The sequence below is a fragment of the Gorilla gorilla genome, chromosome 10 (genome assembly GCF_029281585.2).
Source record: "Gorilla gorilla gorilla isolate KB3781 chromosome 10, NHGRI_mGorGor1-v2.1_pri, whole genome shotgun sequence".
Classification (NCBI taxonomy): domain Eukaryota; kingdom Metazoa; phylum Chordata; class Mammalia; order Primates; family Hominidae; genus Gorilla; species Gorilla gorilla.
Genome location: NC_073234.2, coordinates 18170996 through 18188639, shown reverse-complemented (window position 1 = coordinate 18188639; position 17644 = coordinate 18170996). Strand labels below are relative to the sequence as shown.

Sequence of the window (17644 nt, the reverse complement as noted above, 5' to 3'; positions counted from 1 at the left end):
TCACTCACTTCCCCTCAGACCATCACACTCAATCTCAGTTCCCATGCTGCTTCTCCCGCCAGGAATGCTGGCAGTCTTGGCCCATCATTGTCTGGGGCGCGGTGGGAGGTAGGGAGATGGGGAAAGACCACATTTTATTCGGGGCATATTATAATTCTGGCACTGTGACTCAGCGTTTTGTATGCACAGAGTACGAATGTGGCTAAACATGGGGATAACAGGGACCATTTCTGCAGAGCTCTCCAGGCTGCAGAGCATGTGCTCTGAGCAAACGACAGATCCACTGGAGACTGCCAGCCTCCATCCGTGGGGGAATATCATGTTTCCTTCCTAACAGAGCCTCATGCTCTCCTGAAATGTACTCACTTCCTGGTGCCAGCTCCCTAGTCCCTCCTGGTATGCGACTTGGGCCTGCCCAACAGCCAGAGTTGCAGGGCCTTTGATCATCTCTCTAAGCCTCGTGTTGGTGGCAAGACAACAGAAAGGCCTAGAACTGATGGACTTTGAAGCCTTCCTATAGGCCTTTCCCTAGAGTTGCTGTTTGGGACCTACTTCCAGAAACTCAAGTGCTTGTTTTGTATGATTCCAAAGGAAGAGGTTTGCACTGCTGCTTAAAATTGTAATTAGCATCGTATTTTAACAACATTTTGACAATAATTGCTTTCCGACAATGCTGAGAAATCTGCAGTGCAGACTCCCTGGTGCCACTGTCAGAGTGAATGATACTGAAGCTCCACGCTCCCTGGAAACAGCGGCTGTGAGAGCTGCTCTGCCGTCAGCCTCATTCTCCCTCCCCAACATGGGCTCCCAGGCCACGCTCAAGGCCGGCATTGCTGTGTTTAGACTCTTCCACAGCTCAGCGTTGTGAAAGGGCTGCGCTTGCCCAGGCTCTCCATCATTCCACAGACGAGGAGGGAAGGGAGATGCCGCCCCGCCCCGCCCCCCAGATGGAGCAATTCAGAAATGCATTGTATCTGGGACTGGTCTGACTCAGAGCCTCTGTTTGCAGTTCTTCCAGAGGCCAGGGTGACTTTACAGTCGTGATACCCCAAGGCAACAGAACAGCTGGCTCCACTGCACTTCTGCTTCCCTTACTGGCAGGATGACAGAGCTTCAGGTAAGGACCCACATGCCAGTCATCTCCCAGCGCATCTTCTCACCTGGCTGCTTCTCTCCCAGGTCACATTTATCAGAATGGAAAGAGTGGCCAGCAGGACTCAGGGCCCTAACCTCGCTGTCTCTTTGAAGAGGGGCGAAAGGGACTGGAGTGAAAGAAACAGACTTTGGGGCCGCCCCCTACGCACACACCCTCTATATTTCTCAGATGTGACGAAAAGAGGCTCAAAACCTAAGAGTCAGCACCCCCGAAGAAGTGATGAATTGAAGACTAGCCTTGATTTTAAGACTCACCCCCAGCCAGGGCCACCCTCACCCCAGGGCCCTCTGCTCCCCATCTTGGTTCCCACCTGAGGTTTGTTTCTTGCCACTGGCTCTAATCTCTGCCCTTCCTAGTGATGAGCCAGCCCACTGTGATTTCCAGATGCAGCTTTTCCACCCATGCTCCAGAAAAAGCCCCAGCCCCTGGGCTCGCCGTGCCTACTCACGCCAGCCTGGCCCCGCAGTTTTCTCCCTCGATGTCACCTCCAGCCACGTTTTCGGTGTTGACGGACTCGGTCTCACTGGTGGGCATGCTCACTGCAAGAGTCAAAGGGAAGCAGAGCAAGGCATTGAGGGTGGGGAGACAAGGGGACAGAAGAGCAGTAGTTTGCAACACGCCCACCGCAAGACCCAGTGCGGGTTGGCAGAAAGAGAGGCTGAGCGCGCTGGCTGGCTGATTTGCACAGATCCCCTTGACGGACACATCTGCTGGTTGTCCAGGCAGGTTTTGCTGCCAAGAACACTGTAAACTAATGGAAGTATGGGAGGACATCTGGTAATAAGAGCATTTTACCTCAGAGGACACATCCTGAAAAAACTGACCATGGAATCTCTCCTCTCCACTCTGTGGACTGGAAGAAGCCGTAGAGGCTTTCCATTTGCAACTACCACTTGCCATAGAAAGAAGAGCTTTCATGAGAATATATCATTTTCCTTACTTCATCCCACCCACCATCTCTAAGGGGCTCCATCTCCAAGAACAGGGACCAGCCTGTTTGTAGAAAGGGCGTGCTTGCTACCTTGATGAGCTGCTGGGTGGACAGAGGCCTTCCCTTTCCGGCAGTTGGTTACACCCAGGAGCACAGCTGAGACAGAGGGCTTGAGGGGAATGGCCATCCCCAGAGCCATGCACTAAGATTCAAGCTAGCCCTGCAGACATCAGGAGTGAGGAGTGGAAGTGTGCAGTCCACACAATTATGTTTAATTGTGGTCAGAAGACAGCCTGCAGGGATACGATTTCCCCTTTCAGCCACCCTGACATTCCCATGTCAACAGGCTGACTTGGATATAAGCCATTTAATTCAACTTGTCCAGCCTCCTCCCAAGGCAGCTGTGGGCTGAATTTCCAGAACAATGGGAGTTTTCTGGCTTAGAACCCAGTTTGGTGGCTTGAAAGAAGCCATTTCTTTTATTATTATTATTTTTTCTTCTAAATAAAAGTTTAACTCAAAGAATTTTTCTTCACCTTCCAACACTCTCTTACTATGATACAATGCGTTCCCTAGTTTTGTAACCCTTATTCTTTAGAGTGGCCATCATATCCTTGGTCCTGGTTCTGCTGTTCCTCCAGAATAGAACTCCTCATCTGCTGAGAAAGTCATCAGCCCTCAGCAGACACAGAATCTGCTGTTAGTGAGGGAGTGAGTGGCCTCTGGTGACAAGTCTCTGTGAGGCTGCCAGAGCCCAAGAAACACTTTTACTGGTTGTATGGATAATGCTGATAGATGTGGATTTTTCCTGGTTTCCTTTCCTTCAGATGAAGACAAGCCAGGTTGGTGAGAAGAGAATCATTTCAAGAACATGGAAGATACAAACAGAAAGTCCACGACTTACCGTATGTTTGACTGTTGTGTATGAGAGACCTCTCTGACCTTTTTAATAAAATTGAATTAAAAAAAAATCCAGATGTCATTTTATAGAACTGTAGGGCTGGGTGAGGCTTTAGGAACTACCTGGCTCTAACTCGTCCTCCTCACGCCGCAGGAGAGGAAAGTGAGGCCAGAGAAGGGATGTGATGCCCATGGTCACACGGTGTGTTCGAGTAGGGCTGGGCCCAGGGCACAAGTGTCACACCTCCTGCAGCATGTTCATCTTGAGTGCCCCAGTCTCGACCACCTCTGTACTCTACACCCTAGGCAGATAAGCTTCTTAAAGCCTACTAGGCTCTGGGAGCACCACAGAAGGGCAGTGAGTAGCCAAACAGGGGCACCGAATTCTACAGCATTACACTCACTTTATAGTCTGAAGTCTGGAGGGGCTGGTGAGACCAGCCCTTAGGGATGGTTTTAGCTCAGACCTTCAGAGCTTGCCAGGGGCCTTGCTCAAACCACACTAAGGAAGCCATAAAATGGAAGCACTCTCAGTCTTCCAACCCATCTATCTCCAGCCATCTCGGCCCACAGGTTTTTTTATTTTTTATTTTTATTTTTATTTTTTAGCTCTCTACCCTCCAGACATCCTTGTTTGAAGGGCTAGGCCACGTAGAAAAAGTTCTGTGACTTTGTGACACTTCGTTCCCAGAGCCTTATGTGTGAGTACAGTGCTGGGGAGGTGGTGGTGCTAGGCCTGGAAAGACAAACAAACTCGGAGGGGCAGGCCTGGGCACTGGAAATAACGACAGCACCTTCTAAATCAAGGCACTGCCTGTACTGGTTCCAACCGTGCATTCACAGTGTGCTTACTCTAGGCCAGCACTGCCCAAAGGAAGAGCTCCTGGAGGAATAGCTCTGCCTGTTTGTCACACCCACTGACTTTATACATATAAAGCAATGATAAGGCAGTGGCTTTGAGGGGGACAGGTTGCCATCCCTTCACAAACACACACACATACACAACATATATACATACACATATATGCACACACACAGAACTACTGCGGCACAAGCCATCAAGAGAAACACCTTCCCATTCAGTCTGGTAGGCACCCACACACATTTACATACATAGAGCACAGGGGAACATTACCATGGGTTTCTGTGGAGTGACTAAACCAAGCAAACTTCCCTTTCTTCTGATCAAGCAAGCCCGCCGGAGTGCCTCCTTTCACAGACAAGATGGTCAGTGTCAAGAACCAGGAACAAGACATCAATAGAGCACATGCAGTCAGCCACGGGCAAGAGAAAGAAACAAGGAACTCAGCTTTCACATAGAACATCCATTTTTATCACAGAAAATAAACAAAAAAAATTCAATAAATCAAAACATACAGGAAAACATAACACAATAGAACCAAACTCCCAACTCACATGAATTAACATCACAAAACAAATGATGGACCCTGGAGAGAAGGAATTACTCCAGGACAGAGAGGCTATCTGGCATATCTAACGAGTGACTTTGAGAAGGCTTCCAAGGAGGGGGCTGCCACTCATCCCTGTTGCTTCCATAGGGAGCTGTCGCCCTTCGCAGGCTCAAGCGGAGTCACTGCTAAAGTCTAACTGTAGCCCTGGTATCCCCTTCATCCCTACCCAATAGCCAGGTGACTTGTCTCCTCCCTCACATGGGACCACAATGCAAAACTTTCACCTGTAGTGGATTCAAGGGCTTCCTTGCTATTTGCACCTGGATGGAGTCACCTGCAGGTGGAAAAACAACCCACTGGTCGACCTACTTGCTCCTTGTTCAGTTCAATAATTCAATTCTATTCAGCAAAGACCCATCAAAGGCCTAGGGCTCACATCCAAAACATATATGTATCTGCTTTTAATCAGTTTAAATGGGCCAATAAGTTGTTAAATTGCCTGTCAATGGGTGGTCACTTGAGGAAGTTTGTAAATAAGGAAGAAGAATTCTGTGAGCTCTGCTGGGTCTGGGCTACAGCTGAAGAGGAGAGTGCTCCAGAAGAGTGCGAAGACACTAGCCACTGCATGGGAGGGTGTGAAGACACCAGCCACTGCACGGGAGAGCATGAAGACACCTGCCACTGCATGGAAGAATGTGAAGACCCCAGCTACTGCATGGAAGAGTGTGAAGACACCAGCCACTGCACAGAAAAGTGTGAAGACATCAGCTACTGCAGGGAATAGTGTGAAGACACCAGCAACTGCACAGGAGAGTGTGAAGACACCAGCTACCGCACAGAAGAGTGTGAAGACACCAGCTACCGCACAGAATAGTGTGAAGACACCAGCTACTGCACAGAAGAGTGTGAAGACACCAGCTACTGCACAGAAGAGTGTGAAGACACCAGCTACTGCACAGAATAGTGTGAAGACACCAGCTACTGCACAGAATAGTGTGAAGACACCAGCTACTACACAGAATAGTGTGAAGACACCAGCTACTGCACAGAATAGTGTGAAGACACCAGCTACTACACAGAATAGTGTGAAGACACCAGCAACCGCACAGGAGTGTGTGAAGACACCAGCCACTGCACGGAAGAGTGTGAAGACACCAGCCACTGCACGGAAGAGTGTGAAGACACCAGCTACTGTACGGAAGAGTGTGAAGACACCAGCAACTGCACGGAAGAGTGTGAAGACACCAGCTACTGCACAGAATAGTGTGAAGACACCAGCTACTGCACAGAATAGTGTGAAGACACCAGCTACTGCACAGAAGAGTGTGAAGACACCAGCTACTGCACAGAAGAGTGTGAAGACACCAGCTACTGCACAGAAGAGTGTGAAGACACCAGCTACAGCACAGAATAGTGTGAAGACACCAGCTACTGCACAGAATAGTGTGAAGACACCAGCTACTGCACAGAATAGTGTGAAGACACCAGCTACTGCACAGAAGAGTGTGAAGACACCAGCTACTGCACAGAATAGTGTGAAGACACCAGCTACTGCACAGAATAGTGTGAAGACACCAGCTACTACACAGAATAGTGTGAAGACACCAGCTACTACACAGAATAGTGTGAAGACACCAGCAACCGCACAGGAGTGTGTGAAGACACCAGCCACTGCACGGAAGAGTGTGAAGACACCAGCCACTGCACGGAAGAGTGTGAAGACACCAGCTACTGTACGGAAGAGTGTGAAGACACCAGCTACTGCACAGAATAGTGTGAAGACACCAGCTACTGCACAGAATAGTGTGAAGACACCAGCTACTGCACAGAATAGTGTGAAGACACCAGCTACTGCACAGAATAGTGTGAAGACACCAGCTACTGCACAGAATAGTGTGAAGACACCAGCTACTGCACAGAATAGTGTGAAGACACCAGCTACTGCACAGAATAGTGTGAAGACACCAGCAACTGCACAGGAGTGTGTGAAGACACCAGCCACTGCATGGAAGAGTGTGAAGACACCAGCCACTGCACGGAAGAGTGTGAAGACACCAGCCACTGCATGGGAGAGCGGGAAGACACCAGCCACTGCACAGAAGAGTGTGAAGATACCAGCTACTGCACGGAAGAGTGTGAAGACACCAGCCACTGCACAGGAGAATGTGAAGACTCCAGCTACTACATGGAAGCATGTGAAGACACCAGCCACTGCACTGGAGAGCATGAAGACACTAATCATTGCATGGGGAACGGGAAGTTATGTATGGACTTGGAGTTCTGGATGTCAAGTGCTTTAGCTAACTGCTCAGATAGAGTTTTCCCATTTCATTTGAAAGAACTGGAATGAGCTGTGCCTCTGCGAGGTCACTATGCAGGGTGCTGGGAATGAGAGGCAAGTAAGGCACAATCACAACTTAGGTTGGTGCAAAAGGAATTGTGTTTTTTGCATTGTTGGAATTTGCCATTTGGTATTGAAATACATTCTTAAATAAATTTGGTTATGTTATACATCATTTTAATGGGCATTTCTCACTTTATTTTTTTTGTTAATGATGTATTACTTGCTATTTATTTTATGTTTATTTTAGACTATGGAAAGGATGTTAATCAAAGAGCAAATTCGAGCGATTTGGGTCATAAAGCAGTGGAGACAACTTGTAACATCAACAGCTCATTTGGCCCAGGAATTGCTAACGAACGTACAGCACAGTGGTGGTTCAAAAAGTTTTGCAAAGAAGATGAGGAGCATATTGAAGAAGATGAGGAGCATAATGGCAGGCCATGGGAAGTTGACGATGACCAATTGAGAGCCACCATCAAAGCCGATCCCCTTACAACTACAAGAGAAGTTGCCGAATAACTCAATGTCAACCATTCTATGGTTGTTAGGCATTTGAAGCTTATTGGAAAGGTGAAAAAGCTTGATAAGTGGGTGCCTCATGAGCTGAGCAAAAAAAAAAAAAAATTGTTGTTTTGAAGTGTCATCTTCTCTTATTGTACTCAACAACAATGAACTATTTCTCAATCAAATTGTGATGTGTGAGGAAAAGTGGATTTTGTATAACAACCAGCAATGACCAGCTCAGTGGTTGGATGGAGAAGAAGCTCCAAAGCACTTCCCAAAGCCAAACTTACACCAAAAAAGGTCATGATCACTGTTTGGTGGTCTGTTAGTATGATTCACTACAGCTTTCTGAATCCCAGCGAAACCATTACATCTAAGAAGTATGCTCAGCAAATCAATGAAATGCACCAAAAACTGCAATGCCTGCAGCTGGCATTGGCCAACAGAAAGGGCCCAATTCTTTTCCACAACAATGCAGGACTACATGTCGCACAACCAATGCTTCAAAAGTTGAACGAATTGGGCTACAAAGTTTTGCCTCATCTGCCCATATTCACCCGACCTCTCGCCAACCAACTACCACTTCTTCAAGCATCTCGACTTTTTGCAGGGAAGATGCTTTCACAACCAGCAGGATTCAGAAAATGCTTTCCGAGAGTTTGCTGAATCTGGAAGCACGGAGTTTTACATAATAGGAATAAAAATCTTATTTCTTGTTGGCAAAAATGTGTTGATTGTAATGGTTCCTCTTTTGATTAATAAAGATGTGTTTGAGCCTAGTTATAATGATTTAAAATTCACAGTCTGAAACCACAATTTCTTTTGCACCAACCTAATATTAATGAGTGGCAGCAAATGCAGGTGGGAAGTCGGTCACCACTCACAGAAGGAAACATGTGCCCTGCTGAACTTGTGGGCTGCACCATCACTTCCAGGAAAGGCATGAGGGGAGGGGCAACCCAAGTCTTAGGTTTTTCTATATTTCATCCTCTTATCCTAGAACACAGATTATAGTCAATGGACTTCCTTGGATGTTGCCTGGTAAGGAGAATTTTGGAGACTGGCTAGTGATAAAAAGGGCCATGCCTATTTTTAACCTGAAGATCTGTGTCTCGCACACTCATCTTTAAGGTACAAAGTGTGGAATGAACAGAAACTTCATAACCGGCAGGTTTTTTTGTTTTGTTCTTTTTTTTTTTCACTTCTCAGAAATCCTACACGCAAAAAGCACTGAGAGCTAGAAGCTGAAATGAGCCACTTGGTTCAAGTTTCCCTTCTAGGGAAAGGTATGTCTCAAACAGTCACTAACATGGGACTCTCATAATGAATGGTCTTTCTTTCTGGAGATGTAGGGGGTGGACGTAGGCTGCCAGTCACCAAGTTTCTATCTGTGTGGTGGCTGTCTGAGGGGATGAGAGCCCTGCTTAGTGGTGGAGAGCCCAGAACATTGACGCCTTCCATGCAGAAGCATTATTCAGCTTTTGGCTCTGACATCCTAAGCGTCCTATGTTGTCCAATTTCAGAAGCAACTGTATGATCACTTTATGAACCTGAATTTGACCAGGGCTGGTCTTTCGTGGGGGCCAAGTTGGCAGTCACCTGCATGGAAAATGATCTGAAGAGCAACTAAATCATCTCCCTGGATGGTTCACGGAAGTCTCAGATCTTTCTTTTGGGGCATTGCATATATCTAAAGGTTCCTTTCTGAAATAAAAATGTCTCACCTGGAAGAAGCAATATATGAACACATTAGTGCCTATTAATTTGCAATAGTTTATCCCATAAGCACCTGCAGGAATCAAATGGTGAAACGGTGTTTGTGTTCCTATTACCAAGGGATTACATAGTGGTATCAAAGCTGATTCCTCAAGGAAAACTTCTAGGAAGCTGAATGTCCAAATTGTTGAAAGTTTAGAATCATGAATGCTGGATACTTATTCAATGGATGAGATGGAAAGCCTGACCCCTCCCTTGGCCATTCAAATGATGAGTTGGTTGGAAACTAAGGGGCACCTTTTCTCTAAAGGCAACCTGCTCCAATGTCCTTAGAAGTGAAGTTTGATTGTCTGCTCATCTGCAGGCAATGTCATAATAGCACATCCTTTATAAGGCACAATATGCTTTATTGAATGGATCTGGGAAGGAGAATGCTGGGGAAGAAAGCTATACAGGAAGCTTGTTTTCTGATTTTCTAACCTCCCTCTTACCAGGTGCTATGGACCAAATGTGTTTCTCTGGGCTATCCAGTCCCTTGCTTCTGCTGAGAAGACTCCACAAGAAAATGAGGTTGCTTTGAAAGTGCAAGAAACATCTGCCAGCAGGAGTGGCTGGCCTCTCAAGAGATTTGCTAAGAAAATGACCAGTCTGTACTCTGGAACTTGGCTGGTAGCTCAAGATGGCTAACATCATTGCATTTTTAGTAATATCATCAATGGCTACAGCAAGTTGTATTGTATGGTCAACTTGCCAACAACTGATTACATCCTTTAATTAATATCTTCTCCCCCCAACCCCACAAACATGTACTCTTGGTGGCCACTCTTGCTTGAACAGCGCTTAGTAGGACTATTTCTATGTCTCAAGAGAGGTGCACAGTTATTGTCTTACAGCAACCAGTGTCTCCCCTGACCTGCTTTGGGAACAGTTGTGTGACTACTGGGGAGATTATAAAAAGTCATTTTCTCCCTGGAATAATCTCTTGAAACTGGAAGCACACCAGCTGTGCTAGGGGAGGAGCGCTAGAGCTAAGCCATTGTGTAGATTGCCCTTCCTTGGTGTTTGGGTTTGCAAACCCTCTGAGGGTTTACTCGCTGAAATTTGGGAATCCTCCATTAAACACCAGGTGGTGCTTTGAAAGTATGGCTGCACTGATCAGCGGGCCAGCCTTTTTACAGCTGTGGTCAACAAAAAATGGGCAACGTCAGAGCACACAAGCCTCACTTTTCCCCATAGGAAGTGAGCTCTCTATAAAACGAATGGCTCTCTTGACAGTTCCCTATATTGCTGAAAGCAAGTCTCCAAGTAGTGAATCTGCTGCAGGCTGTGTCAGTGTGTGAACACTCATGTTCTCCTTAAAAAGAAATTGGATCTCATTTAGCCACCATGAGGCCAGCATGATGTGTCCAAAGATGACCAAAGTCATCTTCATGAATAAAAAATGACTCCAGAAGGGGTTTTGGCAAGGATTGAGAGTCAGAACCACTTTAGTTTTGATAAAAAAGAAAAATGGCACTAAGGTGACAGCAATAAATCCACGAAGGAAACAATGAGCAAAATCCTCTTTGGTGCCCACTGCTGTACTCTCGTTTCCTTCCTCCCTGCCACATCCTGACTCCCTTCCTTCCCATCCCGAGACTGGCAGGAGGATGGGGAGAACCATCCTCATAGAGAATATCCGGCCTGTTCCTGAGGCCCCCGTCTCGGAGCTTTTTATGCGTCATGACTGACTGAGTGGCACCAGAGCAAAGCTCCACATGAGAGAATGAGAGATGGATGTGGGGCGAGATAAAACAATCTGCCTAGTTCCGAAACCTTTGGTCACCCAAAATAGCTTCGACTTTGTCCCAGGGATGGAGCTTTGTAATGTCCTGATGTGCCTGTCAGCAAGAGTGGCTGGCCTCTCATGAGATTTGCTAAGAAAAATGCCCAGTGTGTATTCCGGAACTTAGCTGGTAGCTCGTTATCCAAGGCCAGAGAGCTCACCAGCTGCTGTCAATCTTATGCCTCCTCCGGGAGGAAGAGGGTTGATGCCTCAGGCACAGACATCCCAGGCAGTGGCTGGGGGTATCAGGAGCACTGCTTGCCCCACCCAAACTTCTCCAGTGTGGCGGGATGTCATACAAGGCCAATGGCTGAGTCCAGGTCACCAGTCTGCTGGGATCCAGTGTCCAGGCTTCCCGGCACTCTAGGATGGAACTAAGGAATTGACTTTGCCATGTACTTGGCCAGGTGCCCATCTTATTACATTTTTTGCATATGAGCGGCATAATTTGTATTTATTTTCTCAAAGTACTAATCAGACTTACGGTTAACAAGCAAAAGGATTCCTCATTTCCTACCTCATTGACTCCAATCTGGTATCTAAAACACCCTGTAATTTGGCTTCATCTTATCTGCTGTGAGTTGAGTTATATCCCCTCGGAAATTCAGATGCTGAGGTCCCAGACCCCCATACCTCTGAGCGTGGCCATGTTTGGAGAGAGAGTCTTGAAAGAGGTCATTAGATTAAGATGAGGTCATGAGGGTGGGCTGAATCCAGTGTGACTGGATCCTTATAAGCAGAACAACTGTGGCCACTGACAGGTACAGAGGGAAGATGATGTGAAGACTCAGAGACAAGACAGCCATCTGCAAGCCAAAGAGGCCTGGGGACTGACCCCCTTTCCCTCACGACCCTCAGGAGGAACCAAGCCCGCCAGCACCTTGATCTCAGACTTCCAGCCTCTAGACTGACAAAATCAGCTCCTGCTGTTCCAGCTCCTGGGTCTGTGATATGCTGTTAGGCAGCTCTGGCCGACTAAGACACTGTCGGTTCTCTCTCATGTCCCGAGACTTCCTGCAGAAACTCCAATCACACCGGGCTGCCCTCCTCACCATCCTTCAACGTGCTGTCTCCGTACCAACCTCTGGTCTTTCCCGTGCATGGGGCCCTACGTCATGCCCTGTCCCTGGAGTCCCTGTCCACCTCCCTGCATGTATTCCAGGGGTCAGCAAACTGCAGCCTGCCCTGTCTTTGTCAGCACAGTCCTCCCAGGACTGCCGTGCCCTGTGTGTGCTGTCTATCACCGCTCTCACACCACAGCAGTGGAGTGGAGGAGTTTCGGTAGAGGCTCTGTGTGGCCTGCAAAGCCTTTGATATTGACTCTCTGGCCCTTTCTAGAAAAAGTTAGCTGACCCCTGATCTATCCAAATTTCATCCCTTCTCAGAGGCCCAGTTCGCATCTGTGGCAGCTCCCAGGACCACCCTCCTGCCCACCGAGTCTCCTCTTCTGATCTCCTGTGACTCTGGAGTCGGTGAGAATTTTAAGTAAAAACCTGGATCTGTGTTTTGGTTTCACCCTCTCCCTAGAATAACACTTCATATCATCATGGGGTTTTAAGGGGACTCCTAGGTGCTGGACAGTTGAGAGTCTGTCCTCAGACCCACTCTCCTTCCCTCTCCCCGGGCCTGGTGCTCCAGGAAGCTGACCTTGCTTCCTGCTTGGGCCGGCCCATGGGCAGCACTAGCAGGACGTCCGTGGGTGGACCTGAGGAGAGAGAGGTGGGGCGTTCACTCCCCAACTGCAGCACACAGGGTTGGTGTAGACTGGCTGCTTCTTGCTGCCCAAGGCCACATGTCTGCCCCATGGCCCTCTCCACATAGCTGCTCTCTGACTCTGAGGCTGCCCCTCACTTTGTTCCTCCAGCCTTTACCGGTAACAGATCCACACAGCTGCTACCCTGGGGTACTGTACTTGCTGGCTTCCTTAAACCCTGTCTGCATCTTTATGAAACCCTCCTTAAGTCACCTAGTTTAAGAGTACTTGCTGTTTCCATGGGGACCCTGACCGACATACCCCTATGGCACAGGCAAGGTAGATATTATTATCCTCACTGACAAAAGAAAGTGTAGTCCCCAAAGGCTGAAGTTAGGTGCCCAAGGGGAGAGCTAGTAAATGGCAGAGAATGACAGGTCTTGAGTCCAGGCCTTTTTCAGCCCCATCAGGCGATGTTGCTGAAGTGCACATTTGCAGGCTGGACTGCTGCTGAGAGCTGATGGTGCAGGGGCCTGTAGCAGGGTTGCTCCAGCCCCACGGCAGAATAGACCTGAGCGACCGGGCTGTGTTATTTCCCAGGAATTGAGGAACTGTGGCATGGCACGTTTCATCTGATTTAATTTTCTCTTTCAGAAAACAATAACTTGGAAAGTTTTTCCATATGACTTTTCTACCATTGGATAGATCAAGCACGTGGCCATACGTATTGTCAAGTGGATAGGTGAAGGAACTCTTCATATGTGTTTGCCCAGTTTGGAGTCTTAGGAGTCTCTAATACTGTGAGCCCAGGAAAAACAACAAAGACAGTCCTCGCCTTGGCCTTGCCCTAAGTAGCTCCAAAGCTTTGGCAGGTCACAGTACAACTCTGGTCTCTTACGTGGATAAATTAAACCGGAGGGTGAACTGAGGATCTCTTCTAAGGGAAAGAAGGGAAAGGAACGGCAAAAGAGAAAAGAAGGTTGTAGAATAAGAGGAAAGAGTGGATGAGAGAAAAAGAGAAGAGAAAAAGAAACACAGTTCCCAAGCCACAGCAGCCTGCCTGGGTGGAAAGGTCACAGAGAAAGGTGCCATCAGCTTCCAGAACCTTCTCAACAACTTCCTGCCAGCCCAGGCCCAGCTTGGCTTCCTCTGCGTAAGCAATTAAAACCTGGTTGACTTTAAGCCATCAGAAAGTAAATATAAAACAGGATTAAATACTAAGAAGCCAAACAAAGTGGCCTTATGAAAAAGGCACAATAGGAGCGTGCTCTGCCATCACCATAATTATGATCACTGCTATAAACCGGGAGGAGGCATAAATGCCTGCCCTTGATCTGCAGCCATAATCCAAAGAAGCAAGCCAGGGTTACTGTGATCTCAGCAGGCCATAAACATCCTGTGCTCCCAAGCAGAAAATCTCTCCCCACCATTAGGGCACCACGGAGTCTGTCAGGCTGCCTTGGTTATTGCTGCCGGGTTGGCGGGGAGGTGGACGGGGCAGGGAGGGGGCAGGGGCAGTAAGTTTAGCTGCACCCAACAAACTCTTGAACTTTGGCACACTCCCTCTCCCACCCCCACCCCACCTTCACTAGAGATGGCAGGGCGGCCTGGGACATGCTCAGACCCTCGGGGACTATGGGGAAAACAGGCTATCTGACCACACAGGAGGGCGAGACACTCCAAGGGGAAAACACAGCTTGCCTGCAACCATTAGGGATGGGACAGGGATCTTCTAGACATGGCGTGTGGTGGTCTTTCTCTAGAGCACTCCTTTGGAAACCCAGTTCTCACTACTAAAAGGACATTAGTGGTGTCCTTTTAAGTGCTAAGTGCCACATGCCAGATGGTCACCCACGTGGTATGATTGGAAAGGGATAGAGAATGATTTGCACCCCCAATCCTCCTCCAACCCGGTTCCATGACACGTAATGGCCATTCCTTGATTTTAAGGCCTTGTCTCCCAGAGTGTGCAATAGCAACATCAGCCATTTCTATCTTCATATTAACAATAAAGCTCAGTTTCTCAATCACTCACTATATGCCAGCTACTCTTCCATGCATTTTACATACATTAACTGAGGTAACCCTATGAGGGAGGCATTAGATGTCCCCATTTTTTGGATGAGAAAATTGAGGCTTAGAGAATTAAGTCGTTTACTCCAAGCAAGCGCCAATAAGATTCAGGATTTGAACCCGGGTAGATCTGATGCCAAGTCCATCCTCTTAGCTATAATGTCTATTGATGAATTTATAAAGCCTTTTCCTATCTGTCATGGGAGAGCAAGGGTAAGAGAGCCCTGAGGATGTGCTGGCATCACTAAGTGGAGGAGGAGGGCAGTGGATGCAGGTGGTGGTCCTGGGGAGAAGCCACTTATTTTATGACCCTGCCCAGGGCCTCCCTGCCGGCTCCTCTGGGCAGAAGGAAGCAGTCAGCAGGCAGCGTGGTTAGGAGCACGGGCTTGGGGGCCAGGGGCCTGAGTTTGGATCCTGGCTCTGCCACTCGGAGCTATGTGACCTCACTCTTCTGTGGCTCGGTTTCCCCAGTGTGAAATGGAGATCTTAATCATAACATCATCACAGTCAGAAGGGGTCTGCAGGATTGTAGGCCAGCCCTTCAGTTGATTTTTTATTTTTATTTTTTCTGAAACAGAGTCTCACTCTGTTGCCCAGGCTGGAGTGCAGTGACATGACCTTGGCTCACCGCAGCCTCCAGCTCCCAGTCTCAAGTGATCCTCCCACCACAACCTTGAGAGTAGCTGGGACCACAGGCATGCACCACCATGCATGGCTAATTTTTAAATTTTTTGTAGAGACAAGGTCTCACTGTGTTGCCCAGGTTGGTCTCGAACTCGTGGCCTCAAGCAATCTTCCCACCTCAGCCTTCCAAAATGTTGGGATTACAGGCATGAGCTACTGTGCCCCACCTAGCCCTTCACTGTATAGGTGAGAATGTTAAGGTCCAGAGAGGGTCATCAGCTTGTCCAGAGTCGCAGAGGCAGATAGTGGTAGAGTTTTGAAACTCTTTCCACCATCAGTGCTGCCTCCCTTTCTCACTCGCCATTGATGCACACCACGGAGAGGCCAGGAGCCCACCCTTGGTCAGAAAAGTATCAAGGATGGACACAGGCCCCAGGCTCCCTCTCCTGTACAGAAGTCAGAGTTTTACTATGGATGAGTTTTGACGTTTGCACCCTGTTCTTTGCCGTTCACAAAGCTACGTAGAGCTCACGATTTGCTCTCATTTTCTCTCTTCTCTGGGGCCCCGTCTTTCCTGCTTCACTGCTTTCTGCTGCTGAAGAGCAGGTCAGATTTCCTGCAAGGAGGATCTACAGGGGCCCAGCACTACCTTGAAGGCCGTGAACAGCCACAGAGGGAGAGCCACCTTGAGTATGGAGCAAGACTTCCTCAGACAGGTCTCATTTGTGTCTTCCCTTCCAGCAGGCAAGTAAATTGCTGCCTTAAATTTCTAGGCTGCCGCCATTGATGACATTTATGTGAAGTGAGTCATTTTAACTCCAACCCCATGGTGTCTCTTCAGCCCCATAATTTCATGAATGAGTTTATGGGCAGCTGTCAGAATATCGATCAGCTTGCCCTGCTATGTAGTGTGTCCTTTGCTTTAATTCTTCTCCCAACTCTGCCTGCTGGATGCTTGCAGTTTGTTTTCCTCCTTCTTGCCCTGGTGCAGACAGAGTCTTTGGTCCATCTGGCTACTTTATGTGTTGTTTTAGTTTTAGGTTTTTTTTTTTTTTTTTTTTTTTTTTTTTCCAGACAGGGTCTTGCTCTGTCACCCAGGCTGGAGTGCATTGGTGTGATCACAGCTTGCAGCAGCCTAAATCTCCCGGGTTCAAGTGACCCTCCTGCCTCAGCCTCCCAAGTAGCTAGGATTACAGGCCCACACAACCACACCCGGCTAATTATTTTGTTTTTTTTTGTAGAGATGGGGTTTCACTACATTGCCCAGACTGGTCTTGAAGTCCTGGGATCAAGCGATCATCCCACCTCGCCCTCCCAGAGTGCTGGGATTGCAGGCGTGAGTCACCGTGCCAGGTCTCTGGCTGCTTTTTCTTTTTCTTTTTTTGAGACAGGGCCTTGCTCTGTTGTCCAGGCTGGAGTGCAGTGGTGCGATCTCAGCTCACTGCAAGCTCCACTCCCCGGGTTCACGTCATTCTCCTGCCTCAGCCTCCCAAGTAGCTGGGACTATAGGCGCCCAGCACCATGCCCGGCTAAGTTTTTGTATTTTTAGTAGGGACTGGGTTTCACCGTGTTAGCCAGGATGGTCTCAATCTCCTGACCTCGTGATCTGCCCGCCTCGGCCTCCCAAAGTGCTGGGATGACAGGCGTGAGCCACCGCGCCCGGCTCTAGCTGCTTTAATTGCCCACATCTTTCGTGAGAGGTCCTGCGGCTTCATGCATTTCTAGGCTCACTGCTACAGGCAAAGACCCAGGGAGGCAGGGCTTCCCTCTCCCATGTATCAGGCAGGCCCCCTTAGGATAGAGGTTCAGTGCTCAGGATCATGTCTAAAGGGGGCAATAATAGAGTTCTTTGATGGGGAAGGGCCAGTAAGTCATGTTGTGTCACTTATAGAGAACAGTAGAAGAAAAAATGGAAAGGTTTAATTTAGATAAGGAGAACCTAAGAGACCTCGCCACCACCTTCCAACATATGAAGTCTTTTTCCACGGGAGGAAGACAGCACCTGCCCAGAGTAGTTTTAGAGGGCATTGCACTAAAGAAGGAGAACTGCAGGGGAAGATCGTGCCCTAATGGATGAAACATTTCCCAAACGGCCTGGCTATCTGGAGAGATGAGGACTTGCTCATTAGTAGAAGTTTCCAGGCAAAGCCTGGATAAGCATTTGCTGAAGGGGTGGAGGAGGTGAAGGTTGAGAGGAGATCTCTAAGATTTCTTTGCCTTGGAAAAAAAAATTAAGCTCTACAAGAAAGGAGTGGGTTGACTGGATGAAACAGTAAGTTGTTGGTTGTAAGGGGACTCTCCGCACAGAGAGAGAGGTGCTTGAAGCCCACACGTAATTCTCTCATCTTCTGGAGGAGTCTTTCTCAGCAGGGACTTCACCATGTCACATCACTATCACTCAGCACACGGGACCCTTGTCCTGGCTCCCACGGCCCTTGGTAATCCGCTTTCACTCTACCCATCTAA

The 17644-nt window shown here is 48.2% G+C and overlaps 1 protein-coding gene across 42 annotated transcripts in view; it reads right to left on the bottom strand.

Moving 5' to 3' along the window:
• The window catches only part of CACNA1C (calcium voltage-gated channel subunit alpha1 C), a 720825-nt gene that overhangs the window by 142556 nt on the left and 560625 nt on the right, over window positions 1–17644 (bottom strand). For 36 of the 42 annotated variants that reach the window (XM_063694558.1, XM_055357545.2, XM_055357553.2 and 33 more), the window contains one exon: window positions 1605–1695. In XM_063694558.1, the coding sequence (XP_063550628.1) occupies window positions 1605–1695 (91 nt within the window). Of the gene's footprint in view, window positions 1–1604; window positions 1696–4122; window positions 4198–17644 lie in introns of all 42 variants that reach the window. The other 6 variants (XM_063694557.1, XM_063694559.1, XM_063694564.1 and 3 more) reach the window with 1 other exon arrangement.